Consider the following 16,919-nt stretch of genomic DNA (forward strand, 5'->3'; position numbering starts at 1 on the left):
GGGAAATACTGGTGCAAGGAATGATGAGGGAGAAAGCTCTCTGTCTGTAATTTGAATGGCATACATGGGAAAGACTTAATCTGACCTTAGCAGTAAAACAACTTTTTTTTAGAATTAAAGATAAGGGCAATACTATTAACCTATAAACACCAAGACTAACTGGAAAGCAAGTGAACAAACATTTCAAAGTGCAGGAACAAATTAAAAATATCTTAATCCTACATCTAGAAACTACAGTGCAATCAGTGCCAGAATTGTTTAGTTCCCAGCACAGGAAAGTCATGGACCTGTTAGAACGAGTCCAGAGGAGGCCACAAAGATGACCAGAGGGCTGGAGAACCACTCCTATAAAGACAAGCTGAGAGAGTTGTGTTGTTCAACTTCGAGAAGAGAGGGCTCCAGGGAGACCTCATTGTGGCCTTTCAGTACTTGAAGAGGGCTTTTAATAAAGATGGGGACAGAGTTTTTACAAGGGCCTGTAGTAATAGGATAAGGGGGAATGGCTTCAAGGTGAAAGAGGGCAGGTCTAGATTAGATATTAGGACGAAATTCTTTACTTTGAGGGTGGTGAGACACTGAAACAGGTTGCCCAGAGAAACTGTGGCTGCCCTATGCCTGGAAACAATCAAGGTCAGGTTGGAAGGGGCCCTGAGTAACCTGATTGGTTGAAGATGTCCTTGCTCAAGCCAGGAGGTTTGCATTAGGTGACCTTTAAACATCCCTCCCAACTCAAACTATTCTATAATTCTATGATTTCTGACCCATTCATTATGCTGTCTACAGATATCCTGTAGCTAATTTCAAAGTTTAGTGAAAACTTTGGTAACACTGTTACAACTTCTCCTTTCTTGCTGTTTTTAGAACAAGAAAAAGAGTTTACAGTGGTACCTTCTAAGATACCAGAATCTGTATCCCATTTGAGGTCTCAGAACTATTGTCACCTGTACTTCAAAAGCAGATGTCTCTGCACTGCTTTATCTTATGTCACACACTGCAGGTTTTCCTCAATTCCATGCCACAAATACCTTCTTTTCTAAGCCAAAGGAAAGTGGGATACAATATAAAAAACAGGCTGTGGCAGTCCCCTGTGCCGTTCCCTGCACCTGCCTGAGAGGTAGCTCCCACATTTCAGGAATCATTACTTTAATAACATCACTTCATTAGAAAAATTATATTTCAGTCAGCCAGATTCCTGCAAACCTTGCATGAACATGATATACTCACTAAGGAAGGCTAAACAGGAATGGGAATTGCTTCAATCTAACCAAGGAGCACAGAAGAATTCCCAAGAATCCCCACTGCTTACACACATATAAATCATAACTAACATCCACAAAAAAAGAAATATGGTTCAATGATGGCATAAGCCATCTTTCCCTGGACTAGTGCTGTGAACATGATGATATTAAAAAAAAAAAAAAAGAAAAAGAAAAAAAAGAAGTGTTCTAGATTATTTTTGTACTGTAAATAAGCAAGAGAGAAATCTGAAAGATGAGCTTGAAAACTCCAGGTTAAGAAAAGTTGTTAATTCAGTAAGAACAAAGATGAAGAGCTTTTTCTTGCCATCCTCATACTCTCACACAGGAGCCTGACAGTAGACAGAGTAGGTATGTCTCTGCCTGTTTATCCTTTACAGGGCTGTTTCTTCCTCTTTTAAACATGAATTGAAAACCTGGAGTAAACAGAATTTATGAATAAAGTTTAATTTCTGAGTACGATAGGGTATTTAATAGTCAGTACTGATTTTTCTGTAATTACTTCATATTGAAAGCTGATCTTTCATGAGAAAATAGTCCTGATGTTAATTTTTTAAAAGGAAAAAAACCTGCAGCAGGCAATGAATGAGTATTGAAGAAACAAAAGTAGAAGCCAGCCCCACAGCTTTCCTTTAACTATTCTTTACTTTTGTTCCTCTGTTAATTAACCAACACTCATGGCAAAACTCTTCTTAAATGAGTTAAAATTTCCCCCATCATATATGAAAGTTTGCAAAAGGCACAAAAGACAATGTCAAATATTAAATGTGCACTACTGGCTGTTGCTGTTCCCTAGTAACTGGATGGGCAGGGAGGGATAACCTGGGAAAGGGAGAGGGGAACCTGGGCAAGGGGACTTTGTGGGAAATGTAAGCAAATAACAGTAAAAAAAAAAATGGGTAGAACATCCTGTGAAGCACAGGACACTGAAGTATATTGTTTGGTACAGCCCAGTATGGAGATTAGAAAAGATTGCACACACAATTCATGATTCATACCACGACAAATGAATTACGTAAGATGATGAACTACAAGACTATAAATGTAAGATTTTCCAGGGAAATTGTAACAGATCAGGCAACAGTTATGTCATCAGTAGAGCTGCAACCTGTATTTTTAATTTATGCTATGTATAGAACATTTGCCATGGTGAAAGACGTAGCACAAGTTAAAATTGTATTTTAGAAGGAAATTAATTTACTCAACAGGAAGAATTTACATGTAAAGAAAGTAAAAAAAAAAAAAAAAGAAGATTTAAAAATGACAATGGGAAATCAGAACAAATTTTTGGTCTCTGGATCTGTGATGGGTACCACAGTTGTATCCATGTTCATAAGTTTTAAGACTTTTAGAAACTTTCCTAATTGGAAAACAAAGGCTATTCATTCATGAATCAAGCTAATGGAATAACTGAGTATGGTGATTTTCTTTCTGAAATTCAATTATAAGGTTAGGCTGTGTCAAAGACATCTGAGTTATAAAAAATACAGAAAATTGATTTTTGGTAGGTGGGGTGAACAAATCCTAGAAAACAATTAATTTCTAAGTCTACTTTCCCTGTAATCTGTAGAATTCTTCCTTAACCATAAGCCATTCACCTTAACTGATGCACAGGACTTGTGTTGACTACTAGTAGAATGTGATCTTTTGTACTGAATTTGAAACAGTCTACAGACTTTATGAGAACATAAACACATCTATAAAAAAGGTATTAATTCTTTATAATAGTATGCTGGGTTCTTACACGGGTATCATCATAAGGACTATATTTAAACCCAACTTTGAAATACAGTCTAAATTACTCTCTTGCTTTTTTAAGAGGAAATGAAACCCATTTGCTTCACAAAGACTTGCTTTTCATGTCCTTTGAAATTCTTTGTTTCCCTGTTTAGCTTTTCTTTATTTATTTTATTTAATTTTTTTTTAAACAGAAAGGCTTTGCTTTCTAGCTGGCTTTTGTCCTGGTGGTACCATCACCCCCTGTTATTAACTGATCTCTTAAAAAAATGTATCTAGTCAAATTTAGGCATACAGGTGTGTCCTGCAAACAGCTGGTATAGTTTAAGAACCATGCTGGGTTCATGCTGGGACCTGTTTTGCAAAATTTTCCTCTTCCTCTCCTTCTTCCTATGCTGCCCTTCTCAAAAGCTTCACAGACATCTCTAAAAAGTACTCCTTTAAAGTGCTGGCTTTGCTTAATGTTCCAGCTAATTTTAAGCATGAACAGTCCAATGGACTGCAGATGAAATTCGGTTGTGGGTTTGTTGGTTTTTTTCCCAATAGTTATAGGAAGAAAATATCTGATTTTTTTTAACATATATTTCACAGAAAAACAAAGCTTAGAAAACAAATATCTACCAGAAAACAGCTACACAGACCCCTTACATTCTGAAAGATACATTTTTAAAATGCATCTTCTGCTTTACCTTAATTTCAGATATTACATTGGTCTGGTTATTAGAAACAGTACAGTCATTACTTGGCACATGTTTAAACATTTTAATTTCTTATTATTATTTTATGTGCATACAACAGAACAAAGCAGATTTACAACATACTTTTGACGAAAGAATAATGGCAGTGGTTATCTCTTTAACTACTGGAGAGATTTTCAAAAGCACCTTGTGGCTTGAATTTCAAGGTGACTTTGTGCATTACGTTACTTAGGTGCTTTGGAGAACTGTACCTTTGGTGCTCTCCAAATTTTTAAACTCGGTCATAACCTTGTATTCAGAAATTATGGAGAAGTATCAGATACCCCCTTACATTCCTATTGGGAGATTCTGTTTCTGACAGAAACAGCAGTGTATCACTTGCACACAGGAGTGATTTGAGATACATTCTACTTCAGCCAAACTGACATTTTTAGTTCTTTAGTAACAGCTAATATTGATCGTTCAGGAAGAAGAAAGACTGCTAAAGGAGGATGAGAGACAACCTTGTTGAGGGATTTTGCAGATGGCCAGGACCAGGTCTTTTGCAGATCCAAAAGTGAGAGTACAACTGAGAAGCCAGATTAGCAACCGAGATACTGAGCACAAACAAGTTTTAAGTATGAACTGAATGGTCCCATTCTATTCAGTCAAATGCTTTTTCAGCTTCTATCAAATCATCTGCCGCAGGGGAGTTTCGTTTATTTGCCAGGTGGATAATGTTGCACACAGTGTTCAGGCATTTTCAAAATCTGTTTCTGACAAATACCACTTGGGAGGCAGATATACAATATGTAGATTTCTTGTTTCTAAGCAGTTTAGTTAATACCATGGCAAATATTTTATGATCTAAATTTATGAGAGCACTGATCCAGTAATTACCACAGTGCAAAGGATCAAAATTAAGTGAATAAATTAAAGTTAAATGGAACTGGCCATATTTAGGCAATTTTTCACACAACAGCAGTAGACACATCACTGGAATGGGCTACGTCCCTTGCCAAGTTACAAGTGCTGGCCAGCAAGTGCGAAAGAACTTCTAAACAAAATGACTATAAATATTATTTTCAAGTAGTCTGGACATTGTGGCTTACTTAACCTTAGTCTAATAATAAAAATAGGTGAAATGTGATAGCTGAAAGTTTCTGAAAGTGCTCTCTTCAAGAAAAGCCTGGCCACGGGTGATTTCAGCCTAAATGGTGATTGTATGAACACATTATACATAACAGAAAAAATTTTCTGAAAAGTTTAGGCAAGTTTAGCCATAAATTAGATCATGAATTTTAGTAAAAATGAAAGTATTCAAAGTAGAAAATTGCTAAGGAATACAGTGCTTCTAAATTTCAATAAGGAAGTCAGAATCATAGGTTTGAAATAGCAGCTAACACTGTCTTACAGATATATTGGACTGTTAGTCATCATCATTACCTTCTGGATCCTAAATTTTGTGCCCTTGAAATTTGAAGGAAAAAGGACACCCTCCCTTTTTGGAGGCTCTAGATTAAGGGTGGGAAAGCTTTTTGGTCTATTGTAAACAGTAGTGGAGAGGTCATATATGAAAACGGATGTGGGCCATTAAGACCCACTCTTCCTTTGCCTTTTCAGTTGTGAAGCCTGCTCTCCAGAGATTATCCATTATTCATTAATTTTAAGCAAAGTTATATATATATATATATTCACCTGGTTTAAATCAAGCTGAAGGCTGTTAACATGTGTTTTTACTGGATTAACCAAAATTGATTTTTAGAAAGTTTGCAGTCATAATTTTTTATTCAGACCGGGTAACAAGGTTAATTGGCCACTGTTAAATGCTTATGGCAGCACAAGACCACAGCAAGTGAAGTGGTACACAGGAAAGGTATGTCACTGAGGGTCAGAGGAGTGAAGAAAACGAGTATCTCATAAACTGGGAAGGAGGTTTCCTACCTATGCAGAGGGAGAAGGGAAAAGAAAGAAGACACCTTCAAACACACTAACAAATTTCCATCCTGGTTTCTTATCAGGACTTCATTATCATTGAGTAAGGGACAGAAACAAGGTTGAGGCAGTATTTTAATCTCTAATCCTACTGACTCGGCATGACAGCAGCATACAGCTCAGAATTAATGGAGACATACGAGAATGTTTGCACTGCGAGAAAGAGACAGCGATAACAGAGGGTTAAGGGTCAAGTCCATTAGCAGAAAATAACATTTTAATTCAGTCTGCATTTCAGGAGTTTAGCCTATTTCCAGTGCATCCACAGTTGACTAACCTGCTGCGAAACAACCACCCTATTGAAGGAGGGAGAGAATAGTGGGTGTAGCTCACCATTACTGAAATGAATTGTGTTAGTCTCTCTTAAGTTTCTAAAAGAAACAATGAATAAGGAGAATAAAAGGGTTTATTTAGAAAAGAAGCTTTTTATTCACAACTCACCTGAAACTTTTTCTTTGCCACAAAGTACTGCATCCTACGAATCACCTTAATTGCAGCACGGTGATGTTCCCGCAGCCTGTGGGAAAAACGAGGCAGGTGAGTGGGGTGAAAGAGCATCTCCATCCAGACAGTAAATATAACAGTCTGCAGTAAATGCTTCACTAACACGTGAATGTGTAATGGAAGTAGTTGCAATTACAGCCTGGGAGCACAACACACCATTATATTGACCTTCCTCACCTTTCAAGAGGGCTATAAAAATCCAGGGTTTTATCTGACCTATGCTGGGTTTGCATACATTTCACAGGTAAAAGACATGTCCACATAACCTCTACCCATATCTCCCAGTTTCATTTTCACAAAAAAAGCCCAGACTCTCGAGTTCCTGCATATTCAGCCATGAACAGTTTTTGTACAGTCACTCCAGCAATCCAGCTTTCAGTTTTGAGGTTTGTTTATTTTTGTGGTGTTCTCCCCCAGTTCCTACACAATGTTTCTTCAATTACAAGAATTCTTTGTTTGTCAAAGAATTATTTAAAAAAACACTTAGAAGATTTTTGAGTTGTTGACTCCCTAAGCAATCCAAATGATCTAGTGGTAGCTGGATGCAACATCTACATACACATGAATTCCCAAACTGAACTGTAAGTTTATATAAAGACAAAATAATCTGAAAGATCTTTAAAAAATCAAATGCATTTGCATATGAACTGAAAACAGAATGAAAAAATAATAATTTGCTCTTTGTACTTTGAAATAACTGATTTCCATAGTATCTGACATTATTTTTCAAACAGTGCATTAAGACCAACAGATATTCCAAATTTTTCAAAGCTTGCAAAAATGGTGCATTTTCCTTCTTAACATTAAAGTATCAAATCAAACATTTAACCTGTGGCCATTATTCACCTTGCTCATTTTATTACTCTTATCAAGATGTGCTTCAATGACATTACAGCACACTCCTTATTTCCTTTTTAAGTGCAAGTTAGCATTTCTAACCCTCATCTCAAACAGACTTCCAGTGATGGCTTTAGGGAGTAGCATCAAAAGCAGAGTTAGATATTCCAGACGTTTTATCTTTATAGAATAGTTATTAGTAATACTGATAGACCAGCATATTGAGATGTCAATTTGCAGTGCTTTTTGTCTGTATTGAACCTGACAGCATTCATACTGACTAAGGGATAGACAAGTCATAATTAAGTTCTGTACAAGTTCATACAAGTTTGAGTCTTTGGTATGATATGGCATGGTATCACCCAAGCCTCTTCAGCTAAATATAACCTGGAATTTTAGCGAGTATTCAGCTGTTTCTTCATGACAAATCTCTCCCCGCAAACGAAAGTTCTGTGTGTGCAAATGGTGGATGCCTGTCCTCTGGATAGGAGTATCTGGGGTGTTCCCTTTCTGAAAACTCGCATGTTTTATTAGGAAAACAGCTTTCTGCAAAGCCAAAAACAGAACTAAAAAACGCCATCATTTTCTACTTGTAGCTATTGTCTCTCTGGTACATTCTCTCTGTTATAGAAATTGTTCAGATTTAGCAATGGCAGAAAAAATTGCTTTCTCCAGAAACAGGATAAAATACCTTGCTTTTCAAGCTAATAACATACAACTTTTCACCACATGTGAAAAGCGCGCTACACCTCTAAATGTATTCATATCAATTGACTGTACATCAATAATTATGCACCAAATCTGCAGCTGGATCTGCATAGGGAGACTCTTCTCTCTTAACACCTTACTGAGATGTCTTAGAGACACTGTCTTCAGGCTCCTGCTCCCACAGATCTGCCTGCAACATCATGGTTCGAGTTATAAAAATGGAAATCTGCTACTCCTGACTGGGATAGCTTAGTGTTTGGATCAATTCCCAGTGGACAGTTAGCCTAATGCTAGTTCACAGTACCCCCATGCTGCATCATTCTGCTGCTAGGGACAAGGACAACTTCCCCAAAAGCCAAGGGAAATAAAGTGTTTGGGTTTTTACGTTCTGCCTCGCGGAGATGGGAGCCGAAACGTAAATGCTGCTTAACTTGCTAGTAAATATCAAAGGTGTGATATCACGCAGCTATATATCCTACAAATAAAAGCACACAAAAACATCTTTTGACAAATAGAAATATATTTGAATGGCAATAAAACTGCTTGTAGTATCTTGGTTTATGCCTCATTTCCTCTGGGGTGTTCTTCACAGTCCATCATTTCTGAGTATAATATTTTTCTTTGTGACAGCCCGTCACTAGTAAAGCACACCAAATCCCTCATTCTCTATCTAGAGGACAAGTCTCATCTATAGGAAAGGCAGCTGGATAATAAAAATTATATTTGCCATTCAGTAAAATAACAAAACTACACCACCAAAATGATTTTCCAATGTAGCTATTCCATATCAATCATTTTTCAGTGCTGACATGAACTTCCAAGCCAAAAAGGAAAGTTAATATTCTCATTCTAATCCTTCCCATTTCCAGTTCCAGTAAGAAACCTTACAGTAAGCTTGTTTCTACTTATGCTGTAAAATCTAATTCTGCACAACAGGCTGTCCCGATTCCCCAAGATTAAATGCTTCTGCAATGAGGGAAGGGAATGAAGGATTTAATTAGTAGCCAAGGTTATGATTCACGGTTGTTTGATCTCTTTGGCAAACTGGTAACAAATGCTTTAGTAAATTGAGAGCTTAACCATTAACTGGTGATATTTGTTTGTTCAGCCACTTGTGACATCTCTGAATTTCGGTTACTGAGGGACTGTCTGCAACCTCTGGGCACATCCAGCATGCTTAGATGCTCAATACACTACCACACTCAGTTCCGTGAATGCTTTATTTTTGTTAGGAGTGTGGCAGGAAATGACCTCCCCTGAGCATGCTGCCAGAGCAGCAGGACACCTTCATGGTGCACCTGTCCCCAGGAGGAGAAGCCCTTTGGAGAAGCCCTACTGTCCACATGGCATCATGGAAGCAGTTTTTAGGGATTACTGGGATACTTCAGAGAGCCTGCCTGCTTCAGTGTAGCTGTGTGAGCTAAGCTGTCTTGCAATTGCAATCCCTCATTTTTAGATGCTTAGTTTTGCCTAACTTAGGGAGAAAACTAGTTTGATAAGTGCATTAGCAACAGGGTCAGCAGATGTGGCTTTTGCTCTTTTTGGCAACAAAGCTGTTTTCCTCTCCTGAGCATTCATCAGGCTTTGAGCATCATTGTCACCATACCCATTAATCTCATAACTGACATCTGAAGGGACTTGCCAAACACCACTTGAGTGTTTCTAATAACCAGCAGCATATTACCTTAAAAAATAAAATATACAGTATGTCTGTAAAATCAAGCTAAAAATTACTGTTTCCAATACCAGACAACATCTCAGCCTGCACCTTTCCGAAGAAAAATTGCCAATACCTTTCACTGGCAACCAGTAATTTTTTCTCTCAATAGGACATCAAGATCACCTTGAAAACAGCACCTGGTACGTGACATATTTCATGGACTTAAACTCACAGAATTAGATCCAGAAGCCACCAAGGAAGCTGTAACACTGTTGCAACCCTTAGGAATGTTCCAGAAGGACGAAGCAGGATTACCAACAACAGAAAACTATGCTAGTGGTAACAGGGCCAAGAGATTCATGCAAACCTGCATTATTTTCAGGTAATAAACTTGGTCTGCTTTATCTGTGCACTGAAAAAACCTGTTGTGGATGACGGCACTATTCGAAGCATAAGAAATGAAGATAAAAAAACTTTGACAACAAAATGAAATGGATTGATCACACACATTTTAAAAGAATGCCTGGCAGAATAAAATTACTAGAGATCCTTAGTTTTTCCTGCCTCCTTTTGTTGTTAGGATACTTAACCTACAATCAGTCATTGAGAGGAAACCTGATCTCTTCATTAGTCCATCAGAAATCTGGACTGGAATTTCACTTAATTTGGAAAACAAGCATGATGAAGAACTTTATGCAATTTAACAGACATTCTCATTTAGTTGGAAAGTTGTTACACATTTATAAATGCCCCAAACTGTTGTAATTGAGATATTTGTACATTTGACTGCATATTACTAGTTTTTCACAACACAATCAGCCAAAACCTTAATAAGTTTCCCAAGGTGTGGCTCATTCCTCAGACCCCCCCCTCACCAACAGCCACAGCGAATGTCACCATTTAGCCAGCACCCAGCTGCCTTCTTCCTGCAAGGGGACCTGCAGGGCCCCCCAGAAGAATGGTCTGGGACAAAGGCTAAGATTTTTTTATTTTTTTTTAAACCGTTTTATGAAAAAGGAAGTAAGCAGGTGCATGGTTTGGTTTTTCTATGATTCAAGAAAAAAAAAATTTTCAATTAAGTTTTACAAGATTAATCCCCATTTTGAAATACAGAGTTCTTTCAAATGCATAATAAGAAAGGAAAAACAAATACTAATTAGAAATATTTATTGTCCTTACAAAGCATCTGAATTTTCTATCCAACCCTTAGTAATGCCATTAGAAGTTCCCCTTTTCATCTCAGGAAGGTGTTCTACATATTAGTTTAGTGTTAACAGAAATATTAAAGCAACAAGACAAAGGAAAGGTGGTGCTAATTTCCTTTTTATAACACTTGTCTTTCTGTTCATGTGCAGAACATTTTATTACCAGGACCGTAATGTCTGGCACAGACCTCCCAACATACAGGGACACTGATATTATCGGAGTTAAAAGGTCAACTCTGTCTATTCAGAATGAGTTTAACAAAAACGAAAACTCAGTAGGAGAGAGCCACAAATTTATAATATCTTTTACAAAATGCCCATTTCTCAGTAAACCTAACACTGATTTGAAGTCAAGCTCAGTTTTCAAACCTATTTAAATTCTCTGCAGTCATCTTAAATTTCTGACTTGGGACAGAGTAAAGTATTAGAAAGAAGGCTGAAGTCAGTTGGCCTGAAGTTTTTGGCACTAATCATTATTTAGATTTGAACTTTATCTTTAACACATCAGTTTTTAATCATATGTTGTGCATGTGAACTGAAGTATTTTTTTCCATTCAGGCACTGAAAAGCGTTCCTTGTCACAGAATCTGGTGGATGAGATTCAGAGTAACTACATTAAGCCATTTCATTAGTGCATTTAAGTCTAATGAAATCTTTCATCCTTAGTCCTCCAGGCACTTTAGGTATAGAATTTGCTGTGGCTGAAGGTTATCCTGTCATTCTCTGCCCATTACATTTGATGGGAATCTCTCCGTACAGAGAAACATTTTAGATGCTGTAAACTGGAAGGGATTAGTTTGCATTGCTCTGTATTCTGAAATAGGAAATGCTTGATCACCATACCCAGGAACAATATCAGAATCACTGATTTTTTTAAATGATGTCAGCTACCCAGCTTCTCTTTTCTTTTGTTGCCAGAGTTTGGCAACTGTTGTTTGCCACAAATATGATACATTTATTAGAGGCTCTCAAAATAGAGCCTGGCCCATAAAGTATGATGACATTTGAAGACTGAAGTTTAATTAAACTGAAGTTTAATTAAATGGGCTTAGTGATTACACAGAATTATAGAACGGTCTGGTTTGGAATGGACCTTAAAGATCATCTAGTTCCAACCCCCTGCTGTGGGCAGGGACACCTTTCACTAGATCAGGTTGCTCAGAGCTCCATTCAACCTGGCCTTGAACAGGGGATGGGGCATCCACAGCTTCTCTGGAAACCTGTTCCAGTGCCTCACCACACTTTCAGTAAAAAATTTCTTCCTAATATCTAATCTAAAGCTGTCCTCTTTCAGTTTGAAGCCATTCCAGCTTGTACTGCCACTACATGCCCTTGTAGAGAGTCTCTCTACATCTCCCCTGTAGGCTCCCTTCAGGTACTGGAATTTACATAAATGCTCCCATACACTTTCAATGTATGAATGTGTTTAGTTTTAATGGACAAACATTCTTTACTGGACCATACCCTCTAGAGTTCCCATCCATTCATGAAAGCAAAGTTAGAAACTAGTGACAAGACAAATGAAATGTGATTGAATTCAGCTATCCCCCATAGTCCTCACTGCCAGGGTCTTCATACGTTTAAATGCAATAGAAATACAGAAATAATAGTTACACATAGAACAAGGAGAATCACAAACAGCAGGCAAGGCAGATTTTTTATATTTTCTTTGGTCTTAGCATTCAAAGTCACTCTAGTAATTATCGGCAAACAAGTAAACTGTTTATGAAAGATCTATGTCTATTGAACTCCTATTCATGCTTGTAAATTGGTCATGAATGCGTAAGATTTCATTAAATGCATTTGTCCATTTAAGCACTGAATAATTCAACAATAGCAAATTATTTCCATGAAGACATTTGATTAATAATTTGTATAGAATAGTATGTTTCAAGGGTTTAATTTTAAGAGTAGAAGTTTCTTTGACTTAAATGCATGTCTCATAACATAATTTCTGTTCCCTACCTCAGGGAATGCAGGGACTGACTTCCATAGGAATACCAGTGATTCTAGATCAAAAAATTTCTCTGCAAGAATACTCTGCAAGAGTAATGTCAAAGTTACTCTTCTGGTCAACCCTTCAGTCTGTAAACAATTTGATTACTATTTACTAATTGTGAACACAGCCCCAGTGGAAGAAGCTTAAGCTGAATTAACTCTTGTAATCTTCCCCCACTATATATTCTCCCAACTATATGTAGTTGGTCTTTTTTTTCTAATTAAAAATATGTAATTTTAAAACCACAGTCATCTTTTAACGGATTTGTATTTTATTTTACAGCAGCTTTCATGTCTCCCTTCTCAAAAGTCATGGGTTTAACTCAGAAATCCTTTCATGCGCTACAGCAATCCTCTTTCTCTAGAGATAGTTCGGTCTAGTTTGGTTCAAGGATTTTTAAGAGACATGGAAAAAAGAACAAGCTTAAAAATAACATTGCCTTTGGAGGATTTTGATATTTTAATATCTTCAGGTAATAATAAATATAGCCCACTATTATACGAAACGCTTTAGAGAGGAAAAAATTGTGTAGGCTTTTCACAATCATGCCATTGCTGCACGGTCTATAAGTGGGGGAAGCTGGAAAGACGCAGGTTCCCTGTGGGATGGGAAGCTCAGCAGCCAGAACTCAGAGCATGACATGATCTCCCCAACCCTCAGCTCTATCTCAGCAGAGATATAACAGCTGGGGAAAGGCACATGTGCTGGCTGCAGCATGGCACTGGGCTTCCCCCTGCTTTGGGAGCCTTCACACAGCAATAGCAGCAGGTGAGAGAGAAACCTGAGCAGCTGCCTTTGGAAGGCCAGAAAGAATCCTGAGCCCTGCATTAGTGGCCTTGGAGAGGTGTCTGAGGGGCGATGGGGAAGCAGGAATAGAGGGCTCATATGGAATGGGGAAAACAAGCCCAAGAGACATGACTTGTGTCAGGCACCAGTAGCAATTTGAGACTCAGAGAGACACCAAAAAACATGACTTTAATCCTTTAATATATGCTAATACCAAGGCAACCTGCAATGAGTATTTAAACACAGGCCTGAGAAGGGAAAGAACCATTGCTCTCCTTACTTTTAGTTGGCACCAATGAAAATAACAACCCACTTCTGTGGGTCAGCAGGAGATGGTGAAAGGTTTTTTGGAAGTTGTTTTTCTGGTAGGGAACACAGGTTTCACGAGGTGTTGCAATTCACCCAAAGTACAAGCTCTCTAATATCTATACTGCTGCACAATGACAGTATTGCTGTAACTCAAGGTAGATCATATCACAACTGAATTTTCAAGAACAGCTTTCTGCAAAGCATTTATGTGATTCCAAAAGACTGGACACAGGATAAGAAAGACAAACACACCATTAAAAGCAAAGTTTTTAAGCATGCTGACCCTCTACTCCATTCCCAGTGGTCCCTCTATATTCTTCAGCATATCCTGACAAACAAAACAAAAAATGGTTTCCAACTAAACCTAAGAGGATCCAGAATAGCTAAACAGCATAGGATTTTGAAGTGCCACACTTAAATTTGTTCAACTTTTTTGGAGGGGAGAATGGTCCAACACATACTATGTCTAGAACCAGGACAAATTGCTGTAGCTAGAATAAAGATCACATGTACGTTTTCAGAACTAATGGAATGCTGGGGCAAACAGAGGTAGCATCAGAGATTTCCCTTGTGGTCTGCCCACAGTGATGCTAGCTAAGAACATAACCCTCACAATAACGGTTTGTACTGAAACTGGGCAAGAGCATGAGATTTCTTGCACATCCTAAGTCGCCTCTGCTGTATATTTTCACAATTTCCCTTTAACTTATGCCTGTTACCAGGATATGAAAAGCTGAACAAAGGACACGGGAAAAAAACAGGAAAATAAAATTATCTTTGGAAGATACCAGAAATTTGTGTAGAAAAAGCAGGAAAAATATACAAACCAGTTCCCATTTTGTCAGAGTTGATTGTTTCCCAACTTTGGTGATGTGATTATCAAATACCAATTGATATTGATACCCAGATCAAATCACAGTGAACTTTTATTCAGCTCTTCACTCTCTGCATCTTATTGAGCCAGAAGGCTGTTGCTTTTTCACACGGTTTCAAGGCCAAGCTATTTGAAAGTAGCTAGACACAAATGAGATTACAGATAAGTAAATAATAATGTACAGCACTGTCTTACAGACACAGTCTGACACATTAAACTCCTTTTCTAAACAAGCTGAAGACAGAACACAACAGAGTTTTTTGTTCAGAGCACATGGGAAACCACAGATACTATTTTGCATCATCTGGTTAAGAGCAATCTTTTCAGATAAAAAAATATTTTTTTGCAGAGCTTGTCAGTTAAGGCTCTGAATTACACAAGGAAATTCAGGGCTACAATCAGTGGCATTAAGAAGAAGTAACCATATTTTCTATGGTTATTTGTCTCTCTATTTTTTACCTATTAAACTTACAATAGCTTTTGAATATTTAACTGGCTGATGTTACACTACTTCATTATGCTCAAGAAGTTTTTTACACTACACAGTAGCTCATTGCTGTATTCACCATAGAGAGCTACAAGACCCCTGCAAACTCAAGGCTGAGTTTGACTTTTCTATTTGCCTTAAATTGCACTGCCCAGAATTCACATCAGATACAACCTGGACACAAAAGTACTAAATGCTGAGTATGAGATGTAAACCCATCAAAATTATGTAACTCATTAAGATTCCTCAATTATTTGTTTCTACTCTACATAAAATATGCTTATTTAATATATGCTGTATCTCACATCTTAATTAAGACTCATCATGTAATACTACTGCTGCCATCCCATTTAAACTTTTGCTTTGAGACAAAAGAAATAGGCTTTCATTGGGTCAACTACTGACACAGTTCACAGGGGATCCATGGAAGGTCAAAACAATATTGCACTATTTAACCTCACACAATGACTTAGCCAGAACTTCCTTCAGTTTTTTCCTACATCTCAGTGATATGTGTATTATAAATAATGGTGAATAGGCATAAAAAATTGTCTCTTCCTTGTAAAACAATCATAGGCAAGAAGTGAGAGTCGCTCATACACCCTCACAATATCAGCTATTCTACCAAGGGCAAAGTAAGTCAGTCAAGAGAGTTTCTCAGCGGTTCAAGACAAATGAAAGTTGTGACTGACAAAACAAAGCAGATCTCCTGTTGCAGAGACAGGAATTAGAGCAGGAAAAAAATATTTGAAAGGAAAAAGCCATTGATGTGAATGGCAATATTTCAATTATTTTGGAAATCCTAACATTTTCCATGTTGTTTTCTATTACAGAGGGGATTGGCAAACTCTCCTGCTGCTCAATAATGAGAAAGAAAAAGTGGAAATCGCTGCTGTGAAGCTCTTTCTAAACCCTATATTCTGAAATCGTACCATGTCAAAATCTCCCACCATTGCCACAGATATCAACTGAAAAACATGAGGCCAAATTCTGCTCTTATTTTCACTATGAGACAACAGAAGGGACTGGAAGCTGATGCACTGTTAGGTCACCTTGGCTTCTGGCCTGCCATCTCTGTAGGGGCTCTGGATGTAACTTATGCAGAGTGATATAAGTGTCTTCTCACAGCTGCACTTTTTAGTGGGTGTAGCCTCCAAAAATAAACTGAAAGAAAACTGCAAACATGAGGGTGTTGCTGTGGTTTGTGTAAGCTGCAATGAAAAGCACAGCAAACTGTGAACAGACAGCATTTGGACAAGGGGACTACAATTCTCAAGTCAAAGCCATCACTTCAGGAAAAAAAGGCAGTTACAAATGTAGTTCAAGACTGCAGTTTTTGCAACTGGAAGCATTCTCCAAGATTTGTTATTTTACAATGGTGGAGAAACACATGGGATTTCAACTTGTGGAGAACAGCCATTCCCTATAAATCACAGAGCGTAATCTGAAACCTAGAAACAGCACAGGGGCTCACATTTATGGATTTAAAACAGATGAAGAGCAAGCATGCTCTTAACCCTTTCCCCATAATTCCTTCCCAGTACAAAATGGAAATGAATATGCAAGTACTGAACAGAAATTAACTTGATAAAAATCAAGATTAATACAATTCTGTAAACACTGAATACTTCAGACTTCCCTAAGGACACAAGCACAGAATTGTGCTAAAGCAAAGCACTGTAAAACTGTTCGAGCATAATCCACTCTTCGGACTGTTCTTTCATCAACTTTTATTTAAGCAGTTTATCTTATTGAGATTAGGATCTCTCCTATAGAGCAAGACCTGGCAAACACAGACCTCTGGTTTTGAATATCAGGCTATATTTCATTGGAAAAGAAGTAACTAGCAGCTTGTCATCTCACCGTAACATTATAAACTCCTTAA

The 16,919-nt window shown here is 37.7% G+C and overlaps 1 protein-coding gene across 3 annotated transcripts in view; it reads right to left on the reverse strand.

Moving 5' to 3' along the window:
* Positions 1-16,919, reverse strand: part of KCNQ1 (potassium voltage-gated channel subfamily Q member 1) — a 340,245-nt gene that overhangs the window by 106,791 nt on the left and 216,535 nt on the right. For all 3 annotated transcript variants that reach the window (XM_064657544.1, XM_064657543.1, XM_064657542.1), the window contains one exon: positions 6,107-6,182. In XM_064657544.1, coding sequence (XP_064513614.1) covers positions 6,107-6,182 — 76 coding nt within the window. The remainder of the gene's footprint in view (positions 1-6,106; positions 6,183-16,919) is intronic.

The sequence above is a fragment of the Pseudopipra pipra genome, chromosome 6, assembly GCF_036250125.1.
Source record: "Pseudopipra pipra isolate bDixPip1 chromosome 6, bDixPip1.hap1, whole genome shotgun sequence".
NCBI lineage: Eukaryota > Metazoa > Chordata > Aves > Passeriformes > Pipridae > Pseudopipra > Pseudopipra pipra.